Source organism: Pipistrellus kuhlii, unplaced genomic scaffold (assembly GCF_014108245.1).
Source record: "Pipistrellus kuhlii isolate mPipKuh1 unplaced genomic scaffold, mPipKuh1.p scaffold_m20_p_2, whole genome shotgun sequence".
Lineage (NCBI taxonomy): Eukaryota > Metazoa > Chordata > Mammalia > Chiroptera > Vespertilionidae > Pipistrellus > Pipistrellus kuhlii.
The window spans coordinates 26,193,592-26,210,847 of NW_023425515.1; the positions used below are offsets into that span (position 1 = coordinate 26,193,592).

The 17,256-nt window shown below is 38.3% G+C and overlaps 1 protein-coding gene and 1 non-coding gene across 6 annotated transcripts in view; one reads left to right on the plus strand and one right to left on the minus strand.

Moving 5' to 3' along the window:
- Window positions 1-13,262, plus strand: part of PRKCI (protein kinase C iota) — a 62,869-nt gene extending 49,607 nt beyond the window's left edge. For 3 of the 5 annotated variants that reach the window (XM_036447797.2, XM_036447796.2, XM_036447799.2), the window contains 6 exons: window positions 765-852; window positions 1,764-1,889; window positions 3,709-3,788; window positions 6,076-6,165; window positions 6,492-6,607; window positions 10,442-13,262. In XM_036447797.2, coding sequence (XP_036303690.1) covers window positions 765-852; window positions 1,764-1,889; window positions 3,709-3,788; window positions 6,076-6,165; window positions 6,492-6,607; window positions 10,442-10,529 — 588 coding nt within the window. In that variant the 3' untranslated portion in view covers window positions 10,530-13,262. The remainder of the gene's footprint in view (window positions 1-764; window positions 853-1,763; window positions 1,890-3,708; window positions 3,789-6,075; window positions 6,166-6,491; window positions 6,608-10,441) is intronic. The other 2 variants (XM_036447800.2, XM_036447798.2) reach the window with 2 other exon arrangements.
- On the minus strand, window positions 9,576-9,678 carry LOC118725015. Its single transcript, XR_004989782.1, has one exon. It is a non-coding gene; the product is annotated as a U6 spliceosomal RNA (small nuclear RNA).
- Window positions 13,263-17,256: the final 3,994 nt, after the last annotated feature.

The following is a 17,256-nucleotide window of genomic DNA, read 5'->3' on the forward strand; positions in this document are numbered from 1 at the left end:
GGCTGGGAAGTCCAAGGTCAAGGTGCCAGCATTCTTCATTATTTACAGATGGCTGTCTCTCAGTGTATCCTCCATGGGAGTGGGGAGCAGGGCTGGCTGTCTTTCCCTTTTTATAAGGACACTAATCCCATCCTGGGGTCTCTAAACTCATGACCTAATTACCTTCCAAAGGCTCCACTTCCCTCATCACATTAGAACTTCAACATATGAATTTGGAAGCACACATACTTTCAGTCCATAGCAAAGATTGTGAAATTCTAATACTTAGTCTATTTTTAGTCTTTGTATTTTGAGGCTGTGTTGTTAGGTACATACATAGTTTGTTACAACTTCTTGATGATTGCTCCATTTGTTATTGTGTAGTTTCTCTTTTTATACAGATTACTGGGTTTTGTCTTAATTTTCTCCATCCTGCAACTATTAAAATACAAAACCAAAAAAACTTACGCCCTAGGAATAATTAGAGAGAAACATCATAATGCCAGCTGTGGTTATATTAGGAAGCAAGGTTAAAGTGCTTCTTTTCTTCATAAAATATGATTCCTTTTACTCTAATTGAACTGATTTTTTTAAATCAACATCTAATGAGAACAGATTTTCTCTGAGCTATTTCAGTCCATGATTTTAATGCAAAAGGCAACTGTGCTAGTGATATTTTATTTAAACTTAACAGATGCTGAGCTTCTATAGGTGAAATAAAAGAGGTGAATTTAAAACAGAATTTTGGGTCTTATTGTTTCTCTTTTTTTTCTTTTTTATAAAAGGAAGGATTACGGCCAGGAGATACAACCAGCACTTTCTGTGGTACTCCAAATTACATTGCTCCTGAAATTTTAAGAGGAGAAGACTATGGTAAATAAATCAATAGGTGGTATTTAGCTATGTTTTAGAAGGGTGGTTAGATGTGCTATAAATTGCATTTTTGTACACTATAATATTTTGATGTTGATCTTAGTATAAACTTTCTTGATCCCCTTAAAATCTGCATTAAAGCCCAAACTGAAATTGGAGACAGTGGAACTTGGACAGTATTTGGGAGTACAAATTTGTATGATATTTTATTAGTGACAAGCACTAAAGGGTACTAGGTACTATTCTAAGCAGTTTATATATTACCCAAGTTAATGCTCTCAATCATATGACATAAGCACTGTTAATTCCCATTTCACAGACAAGGAATCTAAAGTGTAGAAAGTTTAAAGTAACCTCAAAGTCATAAAACTGGGAAGTGGTAGAGTAGGAATTTAAACGTCATCCATGTGACTTCAGAACAGCCTCTGGAAGATTGTTTAGATTTCCTGGGATATCTCTAAGTCATGCTATATCTTAAGAAAACATGACTTCTTTGTTTCTAGACCTCTCGTTTCAACAGATGTAAAGGAGGATGGGTATTTCTGACAGCTGCTCATAATCTGATTCCAAGGTTCCTCAAGAATCTTTAATCAGCTAGCAGAAGATCAAGTTTTAGACTCAGAAAGTTATTCTTAAATGCAATTTAATTATGTCAACAGAAGAAAATATTAGATACAGGCTATGAGTCTGAAATTACATATTTATTAGGAAAAGAAACTGAATGTGTTATTTTTTAATAATTTATTTTTAAAGTTATCTCTCAGTTACCTCCCCTTGTTGATAAGTGAAATATGTTTGCAGCCTTCTATGCCTTTCTCATTATGTTTATTTCTTATTATGTAATAAAATGAATCTCAAAATAATGACATTCAAGTATGCAGATTGGATAATTTAAAATTTCTCTATTGAAGGTTTCAGTGTTGACTGGTGGGCTCTTGGAGTACTAATGTTTGAGATGATGGCAGGAAGGTCTCCATTTGATATTGTTGGGAGCTCTGATAACCCTGATCAAAACACAGAGGACTATCTCTTCCAAGGTAAGAAAGAGGAAAATAGCCCTGACTGGTGTGGCTTAGTTGGTTAGGAGTCGTCCTGTGTACCAAAGTGTTGCTGGTTTGGTTCCAGACAGTGCACATTACCTGGGTTGATAGTTCGATCCCCAGTAGGGGCTGTGCAGGAGTCAGCTGATGGTTGTTTTGATCTCACATCAACATCTCCCTCCCTTTCCCTTCCTCTCTTTCTAAAAATCAATTTAAAATAAAGGAAGGAGAAAATAATCTTGACAATATATTCCTTAATATGTGAGGCTTTGACTTGATATACATTTTTTCTACCTCTGTAAGTGTCCATTTCCATTTGCCAGTTACCATCTCATATTCAAAAACAGTTTCCTTCAGATTGTATATTGCAAACAGAGATTGGAGGAAGAAATCCTGTGGCTAGAGAGGACAGTCTTTTTACATGAACCCAGGCCAAGTACATAAGTTCAAGAACAATATGGGAAAAAGTAGAGTACCAAGAAGATAAGAGGTATCAAAAGGTGAAGATAAAAGCCCCACAATTGGGAATACAAAGAGTTGAACAGAACAAAAACAAGTTGATAAGTACAGACCCCCAACCCACAGCCCAAAGAAGTGGGAAGACTGCCATAAATTCTACATTTAGTAATTAAGGACTCACACAATAGGAATAAATATTTCATATAATAGCAAATCCAAATGGCCATGGAACATGTGGGAAGATGCCCAACCTCACTAGTGGTTAGGGCATGCATGTTAAAACATTAATGAACTACTCTTTCATATCCCATACATTTGGCAGAAAATTTAAAGTGTTGTTAATACCAGTGCTAGTGAGGATGTGGAGCAGCTGGAACGCTTCATAGACTGCTGATGGGAGTGAAATCGATACATCTTTGAAGAATAATTTGGCAATGCCAGTCAGATCCAAAATAGTAATATGTGCCACACATTTTCCAGATATTAACTCATTTAAATCTCATAACAGCCCTATGAAGCAGGTATTATTTTATTTTTTTTAAATCAATCTTTATTGTTCATATTATTACAAAGGTTCCTCATTTCTTCCCCCCTCCACCAGGTTCCCACCCTACCCTCCGCCCCCTCCCCATCCCCCATTGTCCTCATCCATAGGTGCACAGTTTATGTTCAATCTCTTCCTCCCTCCCTTTCCCCGATAGTAAATCCTTTTTCAGATAGTAAATCAGTTACTTAGCATTTTCTCATATCAATAATACCTCCACATGCCCAATGATACACTTCACACAAAAGACATTTCCAAATAGGTCAACCAGCCTCATCTAGGCCCCACCCAAGGCACTCACAGATCAACACCCCAGCGCTATACTAACTCAACACATCCAGATCTAAGCCTTCATCACTTGATTCAGCAGACCCTCAAGTTCCCGCAAAAGTTTCCAGCCATGTCTGAGAGGCAGCCGTGGGGCAGGGGCAGGCGAGGAGCGAGCTGTTCCGGGCCTGGATGCTCCGGGCCTGGCCTCTATTGCTCTGGTTCGTTCCACAACCAGCTGCTCCGGGTCTGGTCACTGCCGCTCCCGACCTAGTTGCTCTGGACTTGGCGAAGCAGGTATTATTTTACAGTTTTACAGATGAGGAAGCTAAGGCATAGTAAGGTAGTCAAAGAATAAAACAGGCAGGTAGGTGATTATAAACGGAGAAGAACCGGGTTGGGAAAGTATTATATACAGAGACATTTAAGCAGTCTATGTAATGTCTTATATTTTTCTGCTAAAATGCGTTGAATATCTCATAATAAAAATGTAAAGAGTAAAGCCATATAAAAGTTAAACATAATGCCATTATATTATTTTTCTAGTTATTTTGGAAAAACAAATTCGAATACCACGTTCCTTGTCTGTAAAAGCTGCAAGTGTCCTGAAGAGTTTTCTCAACAAGGTATAAATCCTGTATCAGAAATCTTTAGTGGTTTATCTCTATGTAAGTGAGACTGGTAAGCAGAGGTTCAAGCAATGTAAAATTCCAAAATATCAGAGGATGTAATTTTTCAGTTACATCTGGAATTTGTCTCTTCACCAAAAAGTAATTTGACAACATTAGGTACTGAGATGAGTTGTCCTTTCCATTTGCCAACATAACTTACTCCCAGCTGTATATTACATATGTTGTTTTCAATGTAAATGATACATACCGTGTACTCAATTAAGGAAAAATTGCATCTTTGGGATGGTCTTAATTATACTTTCTGCTCTTATTTTCAATTTTCTTTGGATTCATTTTCAAAGAATCTCTTTTACTTATTGAGCACTTGGGAGAGTCATGTTCTCTACAAATTCCCATGTCAAAAACCCTATGATTAGATAACATTCAAAAGAAACGAATTTTCTTTGCTCTTAACAAATCTGAATGCATTCAGTTGTTGTAGATGGTAGGCTACAGTTTTAGGATCTATCTAAAGTTATGATTTCTGAACTGTTTTTGTTTATAACACCAAGTGTATAGGTTTTTTTCCACACCAACAACCAATTCTCCAACTCTCCAGATAACCAACTATGTGTCCTATATTTCAGTTCATTTCTGACACTACCTAGAGTCAGCATTAGACTCCACAGGTGTAAGGACTCAGTTCCACAAGACTACCCTCACTTCAGAGGCCAGTCACAAGTATTGGGTACCACTCCTGTCTGACTTGGCTATAAAATTGGGAATCTCCCTGTCCTCCCCCCACACTTTAGTTTCAGTAATTTGCTAGAATGACTCACAGAAAATCAGGAAAACGCTTATTTACTCTCACTGGTGTATTATAAAGATTACAAAGGAGCAACCAGATGAAGAGGTGAGATTCAGAAAGGTCCTGAGCACAGGAGCTTCTGTTCCTGTGGAGTTGGGTGTCCACCCTCCTGGCATATAGATGTGTTCACCAGCCAGAAGCTCTGTGACTCCTATGGTATAGAGATTTATATGGAGGTTCCTTCACATAAGCATGATTGATTATGTCTTTGGCCATTGGTGATAAAGCTCAATTTCTAGTCCCTCTGGAAATTGGGCTGAAAGTCCCAAACCTTTAATCGTATGGTTGGTTCCTCTGGCAATCAGACCCCATCCTGAAGCTATCTAGAGACCCACCAAGAGTCACCTTATTAGGGTAAACTCAGGAATTATTGAAAGGGACTTGTTATGAATAACAAAAGACACTCCTGTCACTCAGGAAGCTAAAAGGGTTTTAGAAACTTAGGGTCAACCAGGGACAAAGACCAAATATATACTTTTTATTATATTACAATGATCTTGGCAATCAAATCAAATGGTAGGTTAATGTGCATTTATCTTCTAAGGTAAATGGATAAGATAATGATGACTTTTAATAGGAAATTGGAAGTTTATTTTAAACTAGAGGCCCAGTGCATGAAATTTGTGCACAGGTAGGGTCCTTAGGCGATCAGAGCCTTAGGCAATTGGGGTCTTCCTTCCCCCGGCTACTGGTTGGGGCCTTCCTTCATTCTGCACCACCCCCAGGGGGGCAGTGCATGTCATAGCAAGCAGTTGAACTCCTGTTGGTTGAACTCCCAAGGCGGCAATTTGCATATTAACCTTTTTATTATAAAGGGTGAGTGCTTCATATGAGGAAATTTTTACACTAGAAACCTAAACTTTAACACAGTGAAAAGTGAAGGGCAGAGGTGTTAATATGCAAAATAAAATGTCTTTTATTGGGGGAGGGGGATCTGGGAACATATTTTCATTTCACAGTAATGAATAAGCTAAGTTGCAGGCTCCTTCTCAGTCCAGTGGTTCAGATAAAAGTTATATCATTGTACAGAAATTATAGGTTGTTAACTGCGATTGGGCATAGAGATTCTAAACTGAGCTAAGAACAAACTTGTGAAGTTTGGAGTTTGCAAAATTTGACTGTCACTGTAACTCATGGCAAAGACATAGCTGGATGCTGCTCAAGTTATTCTGCTGCTCTATTTTTCCTCCTGTTTCTCTTTGCAGCTTCACTTTAATTACATGACAGCTGGGGAAGAGCCGTGAGGAAATCTTACTTGTCACAAGTTTCAGAAATTATTTTAATCTAGTGTTGTACCTTCTAGAAAGAAAAGGTAGACCATTCTGATTTCAGAAATAAGTGTATTATATAGTAGACTCAAAGCACAGGCCATAAAGAGGATGTATTCTAAAACATGATATTCACCCATTTTTGAAACATTTCTTCCCACCATAGGACCCAAAGGAACGATTGGGTTGTCATCCTCAAACAGGATTTGCTGATATTCAGGGACACCCATTCTTCCGAAATGTTGACTGGGATATGGTATGTAAATTGTGATTGTTTTCTGTATTAGGTTTCATCATTATCTTGGGCCAAATTTTATTACCTTGAAAGAATGTTGAAAATCTAGTATGTCATAGCTTAAATTAACTTAAAAGCACTCTCTAACGTGGAACAGATTGTAATATTGAGACCTGCATCACTGCTCAGATTTGTAAACTACTTCCATCACTGTGAATAGTGTTGTAGAACTTTACCTAGGGACTCGCTTTAATAAGACTGGGAAATCTCTGAGGGCAGAGGAGAAATGTAGAGGGGGATTTTTCCAAGAACACAGGCTTGAACTGTCATCCAATCTGTCTTTCTAGATGGAGCAAAAGCAGGTGGTACCTCCCTTTAAACCAAATATTTCTGGGGAATTTGGTTTGGACAACTTTGATTCTCAGTTTACTAATGAACCTGTCCAGCTCACTCCAGATGATGAGTAAGTAATTCCATAGACTGAAATATTGTCAGAGTTCTTTGACATTCCCACTTTTAATGGCTATACAGTGTTTCATGATCAGATTATACTGTAATTTATCTAACCACTGAGTTATTGGGTATCTGAATCTATTATATCATTATAAATATGACAATATGGCCATTTTTTACTTTGACTTACATGCATTATCTCTAATTCTCACAACCTTGTAAACCTAGTTATTGTCATCTTCGTTTTACAGATGAGGAAACTGAGGCTCAGAGAGGTTAAGCACAAGTTACACAGATGTGAGGGGGCAGAGCCAGGATTCAGACCCAATAATGAGTGGCGAAGGCCTGTGCTGTTTCTATTCGATGATGACCATCTGCGAGTTCCTGAGTATTACCTTAAGATAGATTCCTAGAAAGGGAATTAGGTCAAGGGGTATGAAATTTTAAAGCTCTTGATGTGTTTTGCCAAATTGCTTTTTTAAAAAATTACATCAACTTATCACGTCCAGCCAGCAGTGATCTCACATATTTTTGTGTGTTCGTGTTACATATTGTAAAAATAGGCTTTAGAATAATTTGGGGATGTTTTGATCCTTTACCTGTGGTTACAGATTCATTCTCTCGTCTCAAGGAGACTCTTACAGCTCGGCAGACATTTATTTCTTGTTAATCCTTATCACATTCCTCATGGCAGCTGTTTCAAACTACATTTTACCCCTACCTCCATCACTTAATGGTTTACCCTGCCTTAATCTGACAGCAAGAATCAAGACCTCCCTATTGTGAGCTTGCTCCCTTTTCAGCTGTCATTCGGGTGCCTTGATCTCAGAATTGCTCTCTAACTCTTCTCAACCTTTTTCTCCTTCCCCGTTCTTGGAAAGCTAACTGTCCTTTGCAAGGGATGCTCTCCTGTTTTCCTAGACTTGTTCCCTTATTTTCCTCCAGGATCTTGTTTTATCAGTGGCCTCCATTATCCCACCTTCTTTCATTTCTTTTTTTTTTTTTTTCCAGCTTCTTTCCCTCTGCCTGTAAACATGCTCAGATAGCCTAATTTTTTTCTTCGGAATCTTAGCACTTTTTGAACCACCACATTCTTTTCTTCTTTTCATCTGCAAGCTTTTTCAAAGATAGTTAATAGATGCACAGGAAAAATAAGCAGTATCTCTATCAAATGTCTTCATAATAGTGAACATTGATTGCACTTTCTTACTGGCAACACTTTAACACAGTTTAACCTGTGGCCTTCAGCTTTTGAAGGTTGAATCAACTTCTTACTTTCTAAACTGTTTTGATCAGTTCCAATGTCCCCTGATGTCTATAAAGCATTTGGCACTCATGGCCTTGCTTTGTTTGGAACTACCCATCCTTCTGCTTCACCTCTGTGACCACTTTTCATCTTTTCTTCCCTTGTCCTCACCTTGTGACTAGGATCCTTCATGGTTCTGTCCATGCCAGCCTTCTCTTTGCTGTATGCAGTTTGCATTTTGGGGATGTCAACCAGCCCCATAGCATGGATACCGGCTATTAAAAAGGACTCCCAGCTAACTTGGCCAACAATTATTGAACAAAAGCACTATTCTAAGTACTAGACATTCAAAGATGATCAAAATTTAGACTGATTTTGCAAAAAACTTACTGTCTATTAAAGGAAATAGATAGGTATCAAAGTCATTATTTCAGACAGCATCTTGTTTTAGAAAGAGCACTGGGTTTAATAAAAAAGTAGGAATTTGAATTCAGACACCAACTCTTACCAGCTGGGTAACCTGGGTGTGAATTGCATAGCTTCTTTGAGCCTGTTTCTTGTATTGCCTACCCCACAAGATTGCTGTGAAGAATAAGTGAATGATGGTTTCTAAACCTAGCCACTGCCCTGGTATCTATCCTGAGATGCATTTCCATTCACTTGTTTAACACCTCCCTAGTGTCAGACAAGCACCTCAAACATATGAAGTCTGAAATCAAAGTAATGACTTTTTATGGTCTCTTTTTCTGTTCTCAGTGATTCCTTGTTTTTATTTACCTTTTTCTGCTCATTGCAGCAGTGTGCATTCCTGCATTCGGATTCAGATTATCAGGGTCATTGATTTCTCCTTTTCATTAAAAACTTACATAATACCTTCATCTGCCAAGACCATGTCTGTTTCTCCTTTACTTCTTCATTTGCATCATATCTTTCTTTTCCATTTGCATTGCCATAAACCCAATTCAAACCTCTTTCAAATCATACCTAGAATATTATGCCACCCTCCTAACTGGACTCCTTTACTTTGCATCCCATTCTGTACATCTCAAGAAGTGCCACTCCAGAAACGTTTAACAGCTCCCGCATTACCTAGCAAGTAACATCCATCCTCTTGGCTAGCGTTCCAGGCCTCCCACCGTCTGCTCCAGCCTTTCTAGCCATATCTCTTGCTATACTTGAACACAGACACTGTGTTCTGATTAGTCTCTGACTCACCATTCCCTGATAGCATGCTGCTGACCTTTACTCCTGCCATTTCCTCTGTGTTCTTCCTTCATTTTTATCTGTTGAAATCTTCGCCATCTTTCAGAGCTTTCTCATATGCACCTCAGTCTTGGATGGGTCAAGGTGAAGCTCCACAGTGTAAACATCACTAGGTTCTCTGAGCCAGCCATTACTTTCCTCCCAGAATCGTCTGCCATATTAATAGCCTTCTTCTGTTCCTGTGCTCCCAGACCTAGCATAATCTTTCATAATTCCATCCAGTGTTTGTTCAATGAATGCTTTTTCTTTTTCTCTAACTAGAAGTCACCCTTTTATTTTGTTTTGCTTTTTTGATTTAAAATTTTTTTTAAATTACAGTTTACATTCAGTATCATTTGTATCAGTTTCAGGTGTACAGCAAAGGCTATACAACTGGCACCATACATAGTTATCACAGTATTATTGACCATATTTCCCTGCTTACTCCTCATCCCCATGACTGTTCTGTAACTGCCAACCTGTACTTCTCAAAAAATGTGAACGTTTCACGAATTTGCATGTCATCCTTACACAGAGGCCATGCTCATCTTCTCTGGACCCTCCCGATTTTAGTATATGTGCTGCCAAAGCAATACCACACTTTTCTTTAGAAACATGTTTATAACAGGACTTAGCTTGTCCTATATGAACTTAGCAGGTACTTCTTTCTCTTGTAGCTTTCTGTTCTAAAAGGTACCTTCCCTCCTTGAAGCATAGGAACTAATATATCCTGTGTAACTTAGTGCTTTGCAGTATGATGTGTACATTGAAGTATGAAAATATTCGATAGTACTACTCACTCCTCTTATATTAACTAGTAGCCCAGTGTAACTGAATGTCAACCTCTCCCTTCCCTGTGATCCACTGCCTGTCTGTGGCATTCTCCCTTTATTCCAGGTCTGTCAGTGTGCTTGTCCCATTTCCCTTTCCTTCTGGTTAACACCTTCCGGGCCTTCTCTGCACCATGTATTCCATCTGGCTAGTGAGGTGACTACTAAATTGAATGCCTAATTCAGACCCGGATGTTTACCTATAACTATGAATGTTGTTTAGTTAAGATTAACTAGAATAGTGATAACTTTCTAGTTAATAGTGAGATTTTTAAATCTCAGGCTTCAGTTTGGACTACCTTTGATTCTAAAGTTGCTTGTAAGTCTTTTAGCCTTTTTTTTTTTTTTTTTTCTAAGACTCTTGATTCTTCTAGAAAATATTTTGGGATTAATCTAAAAACTTGTAAAACTTCTTCCCATAATTAACATAAATTAGCTTTATTTTTTGTTTCTTAATCTTATTTTACCATTTAAATAAGTTGAAGAAATATTGATTGAGGAAATTAATTTATTTTTGTCCCAACAGTGATATTGTGAGGAAGATTGATCAGTCTGAATTTGAAGGCTTTGAGTACATCAATCCTCTTTTGATGTCTGCAGAAGAATGCGTCTGATCCTCGTTTCTCAACTGTGCATTTTACTTGTGTTGCCATTTAATGCATGGAAAACTCATTACCAGCCTGTATATAATGAACCATTTGATATTTGCCAACTACAAAAAAGCGCTCAATATCTTGTATATGTTGACTATAAGAGTCAATTATTACATATAAATTTAACTGTAAAAAGAAAAAAAAGATACTAGATTCCAGACAATCGTGTCAAAATTCAGTTATACTGGTAGTCTAGCAGCCTACTGATGAGTAACAGCGTTGTCTTTTCCTTTGAAGAAACTACTTACCACAGCTTTTAAAGAGTACCTGTTGCATTAAGGCACATGGTGGTATTACATCATAAGCCTCCCTGTGATTTTTGTCATACGTCCTTTATTTAATTTTGGAATAAAAATATTAATTCAAAATATAGCAACTTGTTATATTACCTGTTACTTTATGAATTCTTTGTGTTTAAAAATTCAGCTGTGAATTTTATCATTGCATGGGATAATTACTGATTTTTAAGGCAACAGTTATTAAATTGACTGGTAATAAAAGATGTCACTTGCTTAGGATTGGGTAATACAGATTCTTCTTGAGGAAAAAGGCACATTTTATTAAGAATCAGATTCCAAATCATTAGCTGTTTTTGAGTTCTTTAATATTTTAAGGGGTTAGTTTCTGAGCTAGTCCCGTTAGTCAGAACTTTAACTGGAATGTTAAGAAATGTAGTTCAAAGGATCCACGATGTAGCTGAATGGGAAAGTTCTCAGTATATATAGGAAGAAAAAATAAGAAATTTAAAGGACATATAAAAAAGTGCAATGGTAATATTTATTTCCTACAAGAGAGTAAATCTCACAGTTGCTTTTGTGATTTGATTAAATAAGGAGGCACTTATTACAAAACTTGTAAAAGCATTCCATTTATCCAATGGAGACGGATGTATACTATTTTCCCTTATAATTTAGTATACAAGAAAAGAATTTACCTTCCAAACAGTGTATTAAACATGCTTATTTCCTACTCCAAAACACATTATCCATACTTCTGGACCCTGTGCATGGAGTCTGCAGTGAAATCCATGAAAATAATAAACATGAATAGGTGTTCAGGACCCACACATACACTCACACCACAGTCCCAGCCCCGCAAGCGAGTTTTTGTTAAGTAGGTAACACATGTAATACAGAATTCAATACATTTCAGAGGCAGAGTTCTTCAGGTTATGTTTTATTAATATTAACGTTTAGGAATGTATTATGTAAAGGGATGTCAAAGATAGCATCCTTCTGTTATTTTAATATTTTTTTTTTTTATGAAAAGGGACCTTAAAGTAACCATAATCATCTAAATTACTTATAATTCCCCAATCTTAGTAAAATTTAATTTTGGGGAAAGCTGTTGAGTCTTCAGCTTAGAATTATTTAAAACTTGTAGGCATTTAATATCTTCTTTTTTTGGATGTTACACATTTCATTAGAAATATAATTTTACCAAAGTTTCTGACCGTGTACTCTTTTTACTTTAAGATTTTTAAAAATTATTATTCTACAGTGTTTCTCTCTCTCATACACAAATATCGACGTGAGAGAGAAACACTGATTGGTTGCTTTCCTTCATGTGACTGGGGATCAAACACGCAACCTGGGTATGTGCCCTGCCGGGAATTGAGCCCACCACCTTTTGGTGCACAGGACAGTGCTCCAACCAACTGAGCCGTACCGGCCGGGGCCTGCCTGGCCATGTCGTCTTTTCTTTAAATAATTATCTTTGAACGCAATGAAAACCTCAAAGGAAAAATGTTTATATCCACATGTTTATTTAAGAGGTATACACGTTTCTCTTAATACCTGAAACTTGTTTTTTTTTTTTTTTAAGTAAAAAGCAGTATTCACTTCAAATCATAAACTTACCGAAAATTCTGACATCTTATGATATATGTTTATGATATTGTTTTTAAGTGGTGCTGTTTCCCCTAGGGCATTAGTTCCAAAATTTTAGAATATGGAATAAGTTTGTTTAAAAACACAATACTGGACCTACCTTAGAATTCTGATGGGTCTTTGGAACCATATTTTGAGGAAACTTGAGTCATTCTTCTATTTTTGCCCTGTGTTAAATATTAGAAAGAGGACTTGTGGTAAAACATTTTGAGTAGGGATAGGCAGTGAGTTTCTGTTTTACCTACTATTTTAAATACATTTTGAATGAATGACTTCCTCAAGTTAGATATCATCTCAAAAAAAACCCCATCAGTTTTCTCTCAATGATGCAAACGATAAGCATTTTTTTGTGATGAGGTTTTAACCATTATTCAGGGCGATCTTTAGTTTTTAATCTTTTTTTAAAATCTAAGATTTACTGTGTATATTTTATACAGAATTGCATTACAAATATGTTTCTAATTGTGTTCCTATTTTGTAGTCTTTAAGTGCCATGTCAATTTTTTTATATTATATAAAGTTCTCTGAAAATACTCGCCAGGGGAAAAAGGCATTTGACAGAATGGTTGGAATTTTGGTGTTCTAAGAAAAATTTTATTTTGTATAAGCATGTGGTCAGAGCATTTTATGTGTATGCAGCCTGAATCGGCTATCAGGTATTTTGCTTTCTACATTAACTTTTAAAATTTTGTTTTGCTTTTGCCATGTAGAATACTGCCTTGGTCATCATAATGTAGTCTGTATTTGTGTACCTTCTTTTTTTTTTTACTTTAAAATTTTAAATAAAACGTTTAATACCCATCAAGATTGGAAAATTTTTAATTACGTAACATATCAGAAACTTGTTTCAGATATATCAAAATTTGTTCTAAAAGGAAAATGAGAATTTTAGGGTTTGGGATTTTGCTGTACTTCCAAAAGCATTCTGGTAGTGTTAGTGCCATATTGAAATCATTCACTTATAAAATAGTCAGTATATTTTTAAACTTGCCGCCCTACCATATGTATCTCTTTTGTTGAAAACAAATTAGTAAAAACAGATTCAGCTGAACATAGAGCATTTTAACTAGTTTCAAAACTGAAGGAAACTTGAACAGAACAGATTATTCCCAAATTATGTTTTATAGTGACTAATTGTAAAGTTCTAGAACTTCTTTCAATTGACCCCATGGGTGGGAGTTCAACTGACTGGGAGTTAGACATACGTTGGCCACCAGGGGGCGGCACGGGACATGGTGTGGCAGCAGAAGGCAGTGGACGCCCTGCCAGCCCCGATGGGCACCAATGAGAGCAGGACCGCAGCAGAATGGTGGAGCAGGTGGCGCCAGGCCAAGGTGGGTACAAGTGGGGCCACAATCGGCCCTGATCGCCTGCCAGGCCTAGGGACCCACCCGTGCACAAATTTTGTGCACTGGGCCTCTAGTATGTAAGTAAGTGTGAGCCTTATCCCATATTTACCACTTTATTGTAGCAATTTGTGCCTTTCCCTTCACAAAAATAATAAAATCTTAAGTGCCTTTATTATTTTTTTCTTATTTGACTTGTCAGAAAGCTAGGACCTGTGTAATAAAACCACCAAAGACTGATTTCATGAGTGTTATTTTATCTTTTTAAAAAAAATATTGGTGAGAGTATTATAGATGTTCCCCATTTTGGTCCCCCATTGCTCCTCTTCCTGGATCCCAGCACACCCCAGTGTTATTTTATCTTAAGTTCAACTCTTTCTCAAAATGGAGTTAAAGGAAGTATTATTAAAGTACTATCTAGACCACATGTGTCAAACACAAGGCCCGCGGGCCAAATCCGTCCCGCCAGGCCTTGCAATGTGGCCCGCACCGCGCTGTCATCACTGCACTCCGCTGCGTTTCCATCACAATGACAGTTTATGACTGTTCAGTAAACCATTCGGCCCGCGATTTAGGCTGGATTTTAGATTTTGGCCCCTTCTCTGATTGAGTTCGACACCCCTAATCTAGACTATCCCCTATACTAGGGGTCGGCAACCTTTAAGACATAAAGAGCCACTTGGACCTGTTTTCGAAGGAAAAAAAAAACACCTGGGAGCCGCAAAACCATTGCGACATTTAAAACAAATATAACACTGCATATATTGTTTCTTAACTTAATGCTATATACCGGATCGTGCAGTTAGCTGTCAATCTGAAGAAAAAAAGGATTTTTTCACTTAACAAAAAGAGCCGCAGGTTTCCGACACCTGCCCTATACCAAATCATAAATATGTTTTTCTTTGAATTAGTAAAAGTCCAGAGTCCAAAGAGGAGTTTGATGCTTTAGGGAAATTGTGCATTAGGCATTTAGTCACTAGGGAGCCAACCAGTTTCTCCCTGAAACCTAAAGTCAGTCTCCTGCCTTTAAAATGCAACAGGTTGGTTTCTGGACAACACCCAACAGTGAGCCATTTACTGTATTTGATGGTCCCCCTATGAAGTAATACCCCTCTCTGCTCTCGGACTTTAGTTAAAACCCAGAGAGTCTGAGCAGTTTGTACTCAGAATCTATTGTTCCTGAATACACTTGGAATTTACTATGCATGGTGTTACATGAGACTAATAAAAAGACAGAACCTCTACCATTGACATTCGAGATGGAAAACATACTAAGGAAGATGTTCATCTTCTTAGTATGTTCATCTTCCAAGAAATAGTCCAGTGATAAAAGCCAAATAAATGCCGTGAAATATGGATTATATGGTCATGATAGTTTATCAGTTTCACCAATAAAACTTGTGAGTTTTACTTGACATATATAATTGATCCATGCTAGAAATTTTTTTGGTTTATGGTACCTTCCACAAAGCTTTCAGAATTCAAATATGTAATAAGAATAAATGCCTGTATGTATTATATATACACTAGGGGTCCAGTGCACAAATTTGTGCACCTTGAATGGGACTGTGGGCTGTGAGGCTGGGCGCTGGCAGTGGGTGCAAGGAGCAGCACCAGCAGTGGGTACAGGCAGGGCCAGTGCTGGCAGCAGGTGTCAGTGCTGGGTGGGACCATGGCACGTAGGAGCAAAGAAATTTCAGTAACCACCAGAGGCTCATCCCGATGACAACCACCAGCGCCCGCCTTGGTCTAGCGCCCCTGCTCACCTGCTCCGCCATCCCACCACAGCTGATGCCTTGCCAGGTTCCACACTCTTCTGCCTGCTGCCGACACCTGCCATGTTCCGCACATGCCCTCTGTTTGTCAGTGCATGTCATAGCAACTGGTTGTTTGGTTGTTCCACCATTCAGTCTATTTGCATATTAGGGTTACATATATATAGATTAAATATATGTGATTATTTTTGGCTTTTGAGCTCAGAAATATGAATTAGATTTTACATGGAAATGGGAGAGAAAATCGTTCAATGTTTCTGCTTAGATTAGGATTTTGTACACTCCTTCTCTGAAATTTGTAATTAAAAAGAATCCAGCTCAGAATTTGAGAGTGACTCTCAGATGTGAAATGTGACCGCACAATTCACCTCCATGTAGCAATTTGTGCCTTAGAGGTATAACACTGTCTTTTCACTCCAATTATGGAAGAAAATGAAATTACAAGTATCTAAGAATTAAGTGGCTATTTAGTGTGACCTTTCAAAGTATATCTGAAAGTTATAACTTAAGACAGATGGATTCACTGAAATTGAGAGAGCTGTAACTCATTTTCATTGACAGTTTAGTCAGAAGCAAATGCCATTTGTGTAAGAAAGTCCACTGAAAATCTCTAAAAAATCCTTGAAAAAAAATTAGATGCTTTGCATTTTTCCATAAAAGGGAAGAGCTGGGTTTCTAGAGGAATTGCCATGTAACGGGATTTAAACTTACATGATATAAACTGTCTTCAGTGTGGGTGACTATCCTTGGTGACATTTTATATTATACATAATTAGGAGTACATTCATATAAAAGTAAAATGCAAATAAACCATCACTGCTCAAGCCATGCCCACCAGCTACGCCCACCAGCCCAATCAGAGCGAGTATGCAAATTAACCCCAACCAAGATGGCTGCAGTCACAGAGGGCAGTAGAGAGGCTTGGGTGTCCCTGGCAATGGAGGAAGCCAAGCTTTCCACACATTCTGGCTGGACTAGGCCTCCACTCAAGGCTACAAAGTTTCAGTTAGAGAATGTAAACAAATTCAAACAGAAATGGCCGCAGTCATGTAGCAAGCAGAAGGTTTGGTTTCGCTCCAGGCTACAAAGTTTCAATTGTAGAAGGTAAATAAATTCCAGATACCAGGGCCTTCGCTTGGGTTGCCAGGAGCGTGGCTTGTCTGCAAACCACCACAGACCCCTCACCCAGGCCACCCCACACCCCAAGGGAACCCCCATCCTGATCCGGGACAACCTTCAAGGCAAACTAGCTGGCCTCGACCCATGCTCCAGGCCTCTATCCTATCTAATAAAAGAGTAATATGCAGATTGACCATCACTCCAACACACAAGATGGCTGCCCCCATGTGGTCAAAGATCCTGCCCCTATGTTGACACAAGATGACCAGCAGGGGAGGGCAGTTGAGAGGGACTAGGTCTGCAAGGGAGGGCAGTTAGAGGCAATCAACCCTGTAGGGGAGGGCAGTTAGGGGTGGCCAGGCCGGCAGAAGAGGGTAGTTGGGGGCAAACAGGCTGGCAGGGGAGCAGTTAGACATCAATCAGGCTGGCATGAGAGTGGTTAGACTCAGGGTGATCAGGCTGGCAGGCAGAAGCGGTTAGGGGCAATCAAGAAGGCAGGCAGGTGAGCAGTTGGGAGCCAGCAGTCCTGGATTGTGAGAAGGATGTCCGACTGCCCATT